General features: G+C 34.0%; 1 protein-coding gene across 1 annotated transcript; it reads left to right on the plus strand.

The window, feature by feature from the left end:
• Positions 1-311: 311 nt before the first annotated feature.
• LOC126975063 (vang-like protein 1) lies at positions 312-8425 on the plus strand. Its single transcript, XM_050822865.1, has 5 exons — positions 312-707; positions 1923-2894; positions 4217-4401; positions 4860-4972; positions 7260-8425. The coding sequence occupies exons 1-5, from the start codon at positions 619-621 to the stop codon at positions 7566-7568; spliced, it is 1668 nt and encodes a 555-aa protein (XP_050678822.1). The 5' UTR covers positions 312-618; the 3' UTR covers positions 7569-8425.
• Positions 8426-12512: the final 4087 nt, after the last annotated feature.

A 12512-nucleotide genomic window follows, 5' to 3' on the forward strand; every position in this document is an offset into this window, starting at 1 on the left:
TATATTCAAGGAATACTGACATATTGTGATGAGTGGATGCTCCAGCCCTCGACACTAACCCATGCGTAAGATAATATAATGATGTGAGGCCGCTACTTCCAGCCGTTTCGACGTAAGAGTTAAGACACATTTCGAACTCTGAACGTAATATTTAACATAATGAAAATTTAACAATAGCAACATCCACAGATTATTGCAACCAATAAAAAAAAACGGCATAAGAAGTATGTGACAATTGACACTTGACAGGCTGTTTGATGTTTCTGACTTTTGTATGTATTTCGGGATCGGTATTCCAAAATCCAATTTCCACCTGCAGGTTGCTACGTAAATGAGCGACGCTTTCTAAATTTCTTATCCGAAACATAGAAATATAAACAATGTAGTATATTTAAAGTTAACTTAGTATTTATCGGTGCTCACTGACTTACTCATCTAAAATATATCCAATCACTGTGTTTTTAATTGCTATAAACGTTACTTTCTGAGCTCAAGCTTCCGTGAACTATTTTAATTGCTCCGATTTCATCATGGGATTTCATGGTGGATTATCGCAGGGTCATAAATAAATTAGCAGATGGATAAAGTGTGAGATTGGATTGTGATTGAAATATTAACATGGAGACTGAATCTGTGCGGTCAGAATTAAGCAGTCGATCACGTCGAAGTTCCAGGCACAGGCAGCATAGTACACACAGAAGCACAAGGTATACTGTGATAACAATTGAAACGCGAATTACTGTTTACTATATTATATGAAGTAATTTAATCAAGTATGTATTTCCCAAATTTCAATGCTTGACTATATTTAAATTCCAATAAGAATCATGATATTATTACATTCCAAGTTTAACTTGAACCACTGCACAATATTTAATGGGATTTTATTGTTTTGTTCAATCTCAGTTAAGTTTAAGCTGATATTTAAAACCATTCTATTAATTTACTCATGACCATTTTATATTCTTATTTCATTGGAAGTAGCTCAAATACACTTGATATTGTTTTGTTTACCTGACAACACTCCTATGATATTAGAAGTGCTCATAGGAGACTTTGAGAATATGTTTTTTTCTAGAGCCCCCCATCTTAATTTTACTTACCATCTGTCGCGATTTTAAAACAGCTATTGCCACGATTATATTTAACCCCCCCCCCCCCCCCCCCCCGAAAGTCTCAAACACCCACAAGGGGGTGTTATCGCCCACATTGAGAACCTATGCTTTAGTACATACTATATTGATAGTTTAGCTGAGCTGCATGCAGGGGTATGCATTGGTTTTCTAGCAAGGTGGGCACTGTAAATCATCATAATAATCAATTACAAAAAATACTTTTTCAGGGATTAAAAAACATGTACTTTTAACTGTACCTTTTACATAAGGTATTTGGGCAAATGTACAGTTTTTATAATTTATTTATTTAACCTGAATTTCAAGAACTTTGCAGAAGCACATCTTCAGGGGGAATTCAATTGAGTCAGGAGTCGAGATAGTATTTGTCATAGTATTAGCGCTATTTATTGCCTTAGAGGTGGATTTTGCTGTAGATATTTTTTAGTCAAAATTATTAATAGTAAATTTAGAATAAATGAATTATAAAAAGTGTAACTTTTGTGTAAATACCTTATGTAAAAAAAAATGGTGCTATATAATTGTTATTCATATAATTGGTTATTCATGACCTTTGTATGATTGGAGTTACAATCTCATAATTTCTTCAAATTGGTTTAAAGTACAACTACTTTACACTGGAATACAAACATGATACCATCATGTTTGGATGGAAAGAAACATAGACCAATGTCTATACAGATAGTAGATGTTATCATGTTTGTATTCCTACTCTAGACATTTAATAATAATAATAGTAAAAGAATAGTAAAGTATTCTTTTAAAGGTCCTTATTTGTTTCCATTTCAGGAGCAACAAATCTCAAAGAAAAGACTGTCTAGACAATAGCATGGCTCCATTTCAAACAAGTGTAAATATTAACCCTGAGATAGGTCGAGATGGACAGGAAGTTATTGAGGTCCAAATTCTGCCACAGGATGAGAACTGGGGCGAAAATACAACAGCTGTGACTGGCAACACATCAGAAGGATCTCAATCCATCGAAGATTTAAGCAACTGGCAGATTGAGTCTGACAATGGCCTCGGTTTTGTATGTTCCAGATATTTTGGTACTACCGTAGGGTTGGGGTTATCATTTGTGTCATTCATTAGCCCATTGGCAATGGTAGTGCTGCCAAAAATAGGATTTTTTCCTGGATTAACCGATAACATTGCTATACAACCTAGCCAAAGAATACAACTATTGTCATGCACAGGAGAGTGTAAAGGCATCCTTCTTTCTATTGTTTTTAAATTAGTTTTGCTTGCAATAGCAATATGGGCAGTATTCCTGAGGCCCAGAAATGCAGTTTTGCCAAGAATATTTGTGTTTAGAGCAATAATGTTTGTTATATTAGCTGTATGTACATTTTCATACTGGTTGTTCTATATCGTTCAAATAACTGAAGCTACAAAGGCTTTAGCTGTTGGCGAAGAAGCAGTTGACTACAAATCCCTAGTGTCATATGTCTCGAGTTTCTGTGATACTTTGCTGTTTGTGCATTATACAGCTGTTGTCTTGATGGAGATACGGCATTTAGAGCCAGTATATTACATTAAAATTGTTAGAAGTCCAGATGGTGAAAGTCGGTCTTACCCTATAGGCCAGTTGAGTATACAGAGGGCAGCTGTGTGGGTTCTCCAGAAATATTACACCGAGTTTCCTATTTATAATCCATACTTGGAAAAGATACCGATATCAAAGTCGCAAAGAAGAGCACAGTCCAGTATAAAGTTCTATGAAGTGGATTCAAACACAAATCCTTCATCTGGCCAGCCAAGGTGTGTATAATTTCATTATTCAAACAAATTTTACTACAGAAATGGCTTTAAAAAAAATATCCTTAGACAGAAGCTCGAAAAAAGATCCTAAATACCGTTAGTAATAGCTAGTGAAGTTGAAGACAAGCACAATTGAAGTGCTGTTCAGAATTTTTGTTTTTTTCAAGAATCGAAAACAGCACTACATTGTAATGGGCAGGGTGTATCAATTATCAGCAGCTGAATGTCCTGCTTGTCTCGTTCTTTATTGTCATAAAAAAATTGTGTCACATAATCTTTTTATCTATATATATAAATATATAAATCCAGTTTCCTGATGTTTGTTCCCAGTGAACTCCTAAACTAATGAACAGATTTTAATGGGGATTACTTCTTGGAGTTCAGTTTAGTCCAACTTGAGAGATAGGATTGTTTTTATTTCGATTTGGGGTCCATAATTATTTTTATTACCAATATTTGTTTTGTATGGACATATTTTCTATGAGATAATTTTTTGCCGCACGGTTTAACAGTTCTGTATTACAATTTCATTATAACAATAGGGAGCATACTTTACGAAATAATCCTTGATGTTATGAAATATTATTAACATATTCATAAAAAACAGTATTTTATTTACTTACAGAACAACATTGGTCCGGTCAGCTAGTAGTAATAATGAATAAATTAAAGTTCTCTTTGTTTGTGGCTGCTAATCTCATAGAGTAAAAAATGAAGTAATTTAAATTTCTCTTATGTCAGGGTGGATTATCATATCTCCACAAAAATGTCCACTTTGTTGTAACTCCGTATTACATTTATTTATGAGAAAAAGTCACGAGACGAGATAAATACTCACCTGATTGTACTTACATGATTCAGGATTGAAAAACTCAGAATCTGAGCAGCTCTGCAATTGCGCTTGTCACTTTGTGGTTAATTCTCTGTAGTCCAGTAATTTCACAAGCTCAAACTCTTAGTACCCTGTAGCACCAGCTAGTATCAGCACCAGTAGCATTCACTTTTGGAAATAGAAAATTCAAATTAATATTTGTACCAAAATGATATTATATTCAAAGAATTGAGGTAAACTAATTTGTTATATATATTACAGCCATCTTAAAAATACCCTTTATGATTTAAAGAGTTGCCGTTAAGTTTCTTGGATGTTCTTCTCACGAGCTCTAATTATTCTGAACATAATACAGTAGATTCGGTAATTAAAATTACCTAAATATTTTACTGACGAATCAAAAGCGCTTAGTTTAAGCCTAATGGAATAAAGTTTATTTTAATTTGACTTGTCTTAAATATTAATGTAGTCTCAATGGAATCGTTCGTAGGAGCGGCACTGGCTCGTGCACGGGCAGTGTGGGTCGCAGGCGTGACTCGGGCTCCGCCCACAACGAGCGCTACTACGAGGAGGCGGAGCGCGAGCGGCGCGTGCGCAAGCGACGAGCGCGGCTACACTCGGCCGCCGAGGACGCCTTCGCTCACGTGCGCCGCGTGCGACTCTCCGCTGCCAACGGTAATTTATAACTAACTTCAAAAAGGAGAAGGTTCTCAATTCGATCAGTTTTTTATCTATGTACACCGATTACGCTGAGATTTATTGTCGGATTATCGTGATTCTTATTTACTCCCATAAAAAATTGACATACTTTAACTCAGTAGGTTTCATTTTATGAATATTTTTGTTTACGTGGATGATTTTATCATAGTTTGTGTACTGCTTTTTTAGGAGTTTACATTTAGTTTTATCATATATTATTATTATTAACCCGTTAAACGACTTAAACTCTATCAATAGGCAGCACATACAGATAAATAGTATTTTATTAATATTAATTGTATAAGATTTGCATAAGAGGTGTATTAAATTAAATCTCTATTAAGTTGAACCTTTATTCAAATGTCGCGCATATCTTTATAAAAATATATATTTGTCTTAAGTATGCGTACATCACGAGTGTATTATCGTGGCAGGTGGTGCGCTGGGCCCCCGCGAGGCCGCTCAGGCGGTGTTTCCATCTCTGGCTCGCGCCCTGCAGAAGTACTTGCGAGCAACTCGCCAGCAGCCCAGACACTCTGCAGACTCGGTGAGAACGAAAACTAAATACTAGTCGCTCGTCTCGACTTCAATTAAGCTGAATTTTATAGTAAAACAATAAAAATTGGCAGTTATAAGAGATAGAAGTAAAAACTTTCAAAATTTAAAAACTTAGAACTTTTAGTATTAATAATTTCATAATGTTTAAAACCAATTAAAATATTAATTTCAATTTATTTTTAAATATAATGTTGCACAATACGTCAGCTGTATACAGATATACTGCTTTAAGCATTTCAGTGACGCGAATTCACGAGATTTCACCCATCCAATAAGTGTCTTAACTTTCTATGTTTATATATTTTTTAATTATTTATTTATCGCGTGTCATGTGCATGTCGGTGTACGCAAACCAATAAAATTTTCCCCTACGCAAAAGTGCCCAACACGGCTAAAAAAGTTTTCACGTCAAAATGTTACTATGGTTTTTTAAAAAACAGTTTTGCAAACAAACATTGGCTTATTGTTAAAATATCGCTATTATAGGTGGGGATCTCTCATTTGTTTTCACCATATGCCATTATTAGATTTTGAGTTTATACATTAAAAACAAAACAAACATTCATCATAATATTATTGTAGACTATATTAACACTACGGGGAAACCATAGAATTTCTAAGACAGATACAGATAATAAATAAATACACTGGCGTGCAAAAGTAAGTATCACACTTTTCAAATTATTTTTTTTTCTTAACTATAGTTACTATAGCTACCTTCTATGGAAGGTAGAGATTTAAGATTAAAAACGTTTTGTTGCAAATTTTATAGGCTTTAATTCTTAGAAACTAAAATTATACATTAGTAACATTTTTAACTTAAAAAAGATAAAACAATGAAAATAGACATTTTTAGTTTAGTGTAAAAAAATTCAACTAAAATGTATTACATGTTATTTAATTTTTAATAACTGGTATTGCCTCCTCGAGCTCTGATTACAACTTCGAGCCGGTTTGGCATACTGAACACTAGGTTTCGGAGCCGATGTTGGGGAATATTCTCCCATTCTTCTACCAGGGCCTGCTTTAGTGCCCTGAGGGTAGTAGGTGGTGGTCTGCGATTTCTGACTAGCCTCCCAAGCTCATCCCAGGCGTGTTCAATCGGGTTGTGATCAGGATTTCTTGATGGCCAAGCCATCACGCTGATACCGACCTCCTGAATATACTCTTGTACAATATGAGCCGTGTGTGGCCGGGCATTATCATGCATCAGCATCGATCCATCACCCATATTTGCTAAATACGGCCCTGCATACTCATTGAGAATCTCTTGAGCATATCTTTGCCTAGTGAGGGTGCCATTTTCTATGGCTACTAGCTCTGTGCGACCTTCTGAAGATATGCCAGCCCATACATGTACACTGCCTCCACCGTATTGGACTCTTTCTGAGATGCAGGCTTGAAGGTATCGCTCACCAGGTCGCCTGAAAACACTTCGCCTTCCATCAGAAGTGTAAAGGGAGAATCGAGACTCATCTGCAAACAAAATTCTTGACCATTCTTCTTCATCCCACTGCATGTGTTCACGGGCGTATCGCAGTCTCGCTACTCGATGCTGTCTCTCGAGTTTTGGGCCACTCACTGGTCTTCGGGGTTTCAAATTTGCTTCAGCAAGTCTTCTTCTCACTGTACTGTCACTAATGTAGTCCCTCCGGGTCTGAAGCAGCTGTTGCTGGACTTTAACTGCATTTAGGTGGCGATTTCTTAACACAGTGGAAATAATATAACGATCTTCTCGGGCACTGGTACACCTGGGTCTGCCATTACAAGGTCTCCTCAGATGGGGTCCAGTCTCTTCGTACCTTCGCTTTACTTTCTGGACCGTTCGTACCGTCACACCCACCATTCTTGCAGTGCGACGCATACTGATGCCTAGTTCCAGAAAAGCCATGATTCTCGCACATTCTTCAACTGAAAGAGGCATGATTTTAGCATAAATTTTTAAAACAAGACCCATCGATCTTGAAAAAAATTTAAAACAGAAAGAAAAATGTGAATGGTAAAATTGTAATTCGGAAACGTCCACTTTGAAAAAGGAATGGTTTTGTTTGTGAAGTTTTTTTTCAGCCAATTCTTAAAAGAAGGTTACCGACTATAAAGTTTTTATGTACAAAATTAAATTCTCTTTGGAGTCCTTTTTATTTCGAAAGTATATCTTGTGAACCTAAAACGTTATCCCAATTTTAAAAGTGTGATACTTACTTTTGAAGGTCAGTGTATTTTGTATTTTACTCATAACCTTATAATCCCTTATATATTTACTTGGATCCTTTCAGGTGCTTGCTCACCTAGCCAGGTGCCTATCTCAGGACGCGTCACCCAGAGCATTCCTCGAACCGTTCCTTGTGGAAGGACCAGTGCTAGCAGCGGAGCAAGAAGCCAGAACAGTCCAGCGTTGGTCGCTCATATCTGATGAGCTGCTGGCCCGGCCTCTTGCAGACAATATCGAGTTCCAACTTCGACAGGGCGACATATCGCTCATATGCTCGATAAAGCAACTGCCAAAGTTTCATTTGAGTGAAGAAGTTGTAGATCCAAAGAGCAATAGGTTTGTTCTGAGGTTGAACTCAGAGACTTCGGTCTGACATGAGGAGATATGTGTCCGAGAGGATATGAGGTTGGTATGATGTTTGAGTGACAGTTCATGTCTAGGGATTGGGCATAAATATTGAGACTAATAATGGGACATTGTATGATGTTTTGTGGGGTTTGACAGTATTCTTGATATAACTGTGTCATGTTTTATTAGCTATCACAAACGACTGCTATTTTTAAAGCTTTCACAGCTCTCTGGGGCCAATATGATTAGGTCTTTTATATCATATATTTGTTTATCCTGTCACTTCAAAATATACAACAAGTTAACAGATATACAGGATGATTTTATTATCACCATCCAAATTTTATAGGCCTTAGAGAGTATGCACTTAAGAGAAAATATATGCAAGTAAAAATTTTAATACAATTAAATATTCTTCTCAAAATAACTATTATTACAGTGTGGTTACCGTATCCTAATAGAAAAGGTTTAAATAGCGCTTGGTTTCCAAAAACTTATATTTTTTGTAAATAACTTTCTGTAGCCATCCCTATATTTTAGTTCGGAGAGATAGTAAAAAATAAATACATACTTTTTTTTTGTTTATTTTACCAAAGATAATAAATACATTTGGACAATGGTAAAATCCTCCTGTGTATTATGTTTTATGTACCAGAAATGATAACATCTAATATTTAGAATGTTATGTAGATAAATTTAAGACTTAATTTTTTGGAAGTAATATACATACATACATAGACTGTTGTTTCCTGTATACATAGTAGGTATGTAACATTTCATATTTATGAATTTTGCTTGTTTATAAGACTTAAACATTGAGATTATATTATAGTTTATAAGTCAACACTAATTTATATAGATTCAGCTAAGAATGTAATTTATCATTGCTAATTGCATTGCATTTAAATTTATCAGTATTATGCACATCACTTGATTTTTTTCAGTTTATCGTCGTGGTTTGACTTTTAACATTCCATTTCGTACAATAGTACGTATATAATAATATATAATATCTTAAACAATTTATATTTACTTATATTAAGGATTGGTCTCCGCTACGCTCCAACTAGATACGGGGCGGGGCGAAGGGGGATATGGGCGTACTCGAGCCAGTCTCGATCAATGTGTGACTTTGATATGTCACATGTTCTGTTGAACTTTGCTAATAATAATTTAATCTAAAATGCCGGGTTGCGTAGTAAAAATAATACTACAAGAAATAAGAAAGACACTAGTATCACACAATATCATCAGTAAGTATTGTGTACTTTTATTAATGTCAATGTAAAATAACACAAAGTGTATGTTACAAAATTTGAAAGATGCCACACACACAAGCTTCTATTAGTTGCTCTTCTATTAGTTTAACATTCCATTTCGTACTATTGTACGAAATGGAATGTTAAAAGTCAAACCACGTATATAATAATATATAATATCTTAAACAATTTATATTTACTTATATTAAGGATTGGTCTCCGCTACGCTCCAACTAGATACGGGGCGGGGCGAAGGGGGATATGGGCGTACTCGAGCCAGTCTCGATCAATGTGTGACTTTGATATGTCACATGTTCTTTTGAACTTTGCTAATAATAATTTAATCTAAAATGCCGGGTTGCGTAGTAAAAATAATACTACAAGAAATAAGAAAGACACTAGTATCACACAATATCATCAGTAAGTATTGTGTACTTTTATTAATGTCAATGTAAAATAACACAAAGTGTATGTTACAAAATTTGAAAGATGCCACACACACAAGCTTCTAATAGTTGCCGTAATAAAAAAGCTATTGTTCTTAGGTAGTGTGGTACCTAGTTAGAGCACAGCGGAGACCAATCCTGATTCTAAGATTATTTATATATTTTTATAATTAATGTTTTGTCGTTTTTTTTTTGTAATTCACCAGCCAAGTGAAAAGCATACCAGTGCTGTTTTAATAATCTGTGCTCAGATGACAGAACATTGGTTTTATGAATCTCCATTTGTACAAAACTGCCATAAATTATAAACTTAAGTTGACACAGACTGTATAATATAGGTAGTGTTCTAGGTTTGTATTTGAGATCAATCTGTGAGTGTTTGCATTAAATTTTGAGCCATGCATTTTTAAATTATTTAGATTTGGTACAATATTTTATCATGTTTGTCATTTGTAGATGAATGTGATGGCTTTCATACAGTGTTGATTCTATCTTTAGTACACGTGCAATATTCTATATTTGAAAAACAATTAAAAACTATATAGTACCTACCAACAATTCTGAAATTTTTCTTGAAGTTAATTTACTTCCAGACAGAAATGCAGATGTAGTTAATGTAGCGAGATATACTCATAGTTTGTAAGGTCATATCATAGAGTTAATTGTACAATTGTAATGTATTTTATTGTATGAAACATTGGAGATAACTGAAATATGTTTAACGAATCCCGTACCCGAATCCATAGTTAGTGAGGTTTTTTATTTTGGATTGTGGGTAGTCTTATGATGTTGGATGTCAAAGGTAGGGGTTGCATGTTGCATTTAAGTATTAATGTAGAATTATGAAGACTTTTTGATGACTTCTGGAAATATTTATAATATTTGGAAATGTAGGGTTTATACACATAATATACGGTTTATACACCTTTATACCTTGTCGACGTTATAATCTATGGACGCCTAATTAAGGGTGAAGACTTACAAACACCACATAATGAATACAGATCATAACTGCTATTACAGATGATAAATGATATACTGGGTGGCCGAGAAGTTGACGTCCAAAGCTAAAATTTGAATTTACCTCATTTTATTGGCCAATGTTCTGGGATGTTTTTAAAAATAGTTAGAAGCCATAGGCATTTTATTTTATTTTTGATACCTTGAACATTTTCATGAATTTAGGTGGAGCAGTTATCTTGAACTTACGACTCTATTTTAAACTAGTTCCGCATTGTCTAAACTATTCATAGTTTCTTATGTGGTTATTGCAACTAGTTAATAATTATCAACAATAAAATTAACTAAAAGTATTCAAAACAATTTAAAAAAAGTCCTAAACTACAATTAGGTGAAAAAAGCGGATAAAAGGGGAAAAAAATATTATCTCCTAAACTATGCAAATTTTAGCTTTGGACGTCAACTTCTCGTCCACCCTGTATATCCACAGTATCCACTGTCTTGTTTTTAAGGGAGAAGAGACATCCTGCCTGTTACAATGCAAGATTCTTGATTCAATTTAAGTACAATACTTTTTAAACTTCTACCTTTGTGTCTGAAAAGGTCGCGAAACGTCGGTTTAAATATAATAATAATAATAAAAATATAACTTTTACACAAAAACCTTATTTAAAAATACAGTTACAATTACACGCGTTTTATTCCTTTGAAAAGTTTTTTATTTAAATGTATAAATAAAGTTCTTGATCAAATTCTAAGTCTAAATCTCTTTAGCCCAGTAGTTTCGCAATTCGATACAGATTGTTACAATATGGTGTGATTATTAACTAAACCAATGAGCATTCAGTACTCCACGCCCGCTTACCTCAGTTAGATGACTGAATTGTTTGCATTGTGAATATACAGGTTGTAATCGTTAAGTTTCTTCCTGTTTAGATAGATATTAGGAGGAGTCTATCCTTGCAGTACCCTAGTCTAGAAGTGGACTGGGTTATGAGGTCGATGATATTAATAAACATATTGAACAGACAGTTAAATGATAGATTAGTCCTGGGCCAAGCACTAACAACGATGGTAAAAACGTCCACAAATTGTCTTTGGTCTATCCAGTTGTATTCATATTCACAAATTAGAGAACAGATTGTATGTAAGATACCGTAATGTGTAAGGTTGTGCTTAATATAGGGTCCATGAGATGTGGCTCAATTGACCAAAGATGTCTGGAATATTGCAATTATATAGAAACTGTCTATCACTTAGCATTTACTGTGATGCTGGCAGTGCAGATTTTGTGATGACTTAGCCTCATCTTCCAACCTCTGCTAGATTGGATAATGGGAATACATTAACTATTTTTGTTCCCAACTTCCAAACTGTCATTGATGTTCAGTGGCTGGCAAAATAAATATGAGTAGATTTAATTTAGAGGTTGGAAGATGAAACAAAGTTAATTGGTCTTTGTGATCACTTGCAAGTGATCCCGATGCCCAGAGAAAATAGCTGCTGTAAGTAATTAGTGTCAATCATAACATATCACCTTGCATCTAAAAATATTAAAGTATATTGAATATGTATTTGTGGATAACATATTTTGTTAATAATAAATGGTTGTTGAAAATTGTAGAAGTGTATATAAGTACTTCTATGTTAATTTAAATACAATATATAAGAAAGAATGTCATTATATTATTACATAACGTCTGTATGTTACAGTACTCAACACAATTATATATTAAATGTATGTCTGTGTTTCATACACTGATACAAATTTTATATTGCATGAAATATGATACAAAATTTATAATTTAAGTAAAATAAACACTGCCAAAACATTGTAATTGCCCTTATTTATCGAGGGTATGTGAATATTGTATTAATATAATATATAATATGGGTATTTAATTTGATTTTGATAATTGTATTTTGTTCGCAATTCTAATAGTTATTTATGCAACTGTTGTGGGGTATTAAAACACGAATGTGGGTTTATCATACGAGGCGAAGCCGAGGTGTGAGAATAATATCACATGAGTGTTTTAATACCTAATTATTATCAACGCATACAAGAATTTATCTACACCCATAATATGAATCCTCTAAAAGATTCTGTAACAGTTAGCTTACTGCTAACATTAAAACAGCCAGTAGTAACCTAATATCATCCATTACTGATTATATACAAATAAACTAAGTAATAATGAAAGAATTATTTATTTTAGTAGTAATTTACATTTTGCAATAATTAAAATTCACTTGAATATTATGTTCTTTTGGAAATTAATCGCTCATTTTTTGTAAACAAAA

Source organism: Leptidea sinapis, chromosome 34 (assembly GCF_905404315.1).
Source record: "Leptidea sinapis chromosome 34, ilLepSina1.1, whole genome shotgun sequence".
Classification (NCBI taxonomy): Eukaryota; Metazoa; Arthropoda; class Insecta; order Lepidoptera; family Pieridae; genus Leptidea; species Leptidea sinapis.

What these genes read in the sequence shown, in the direction of transcription:
- LOC126975063 (XM_050822865.1), top strand. Translation starts at nt 619, where the DNA reads ATGGAGACTGAATCTGTGCGGTCAGAATTAAGCAGTCGATCACGTCGA. An exon ending in GCGACTCTCCGCTGCCAACG is followed by an intron (nt 4,402 to 4,859) that starts GTAATTTATAAC and finishes TTATCGTGGCAG; the next exon opens with GTGGTGCGCTGGGCCCCCGC. An exon ending in CCAGACACTCTGCAGACTCG is followed by an intron (nt 4,973 to 7,259) that starts GTGAGAACGAAA and finishes GGATCCTTTCAG; the next exon opens with GTGCTTGCTCACCTAGCCAG.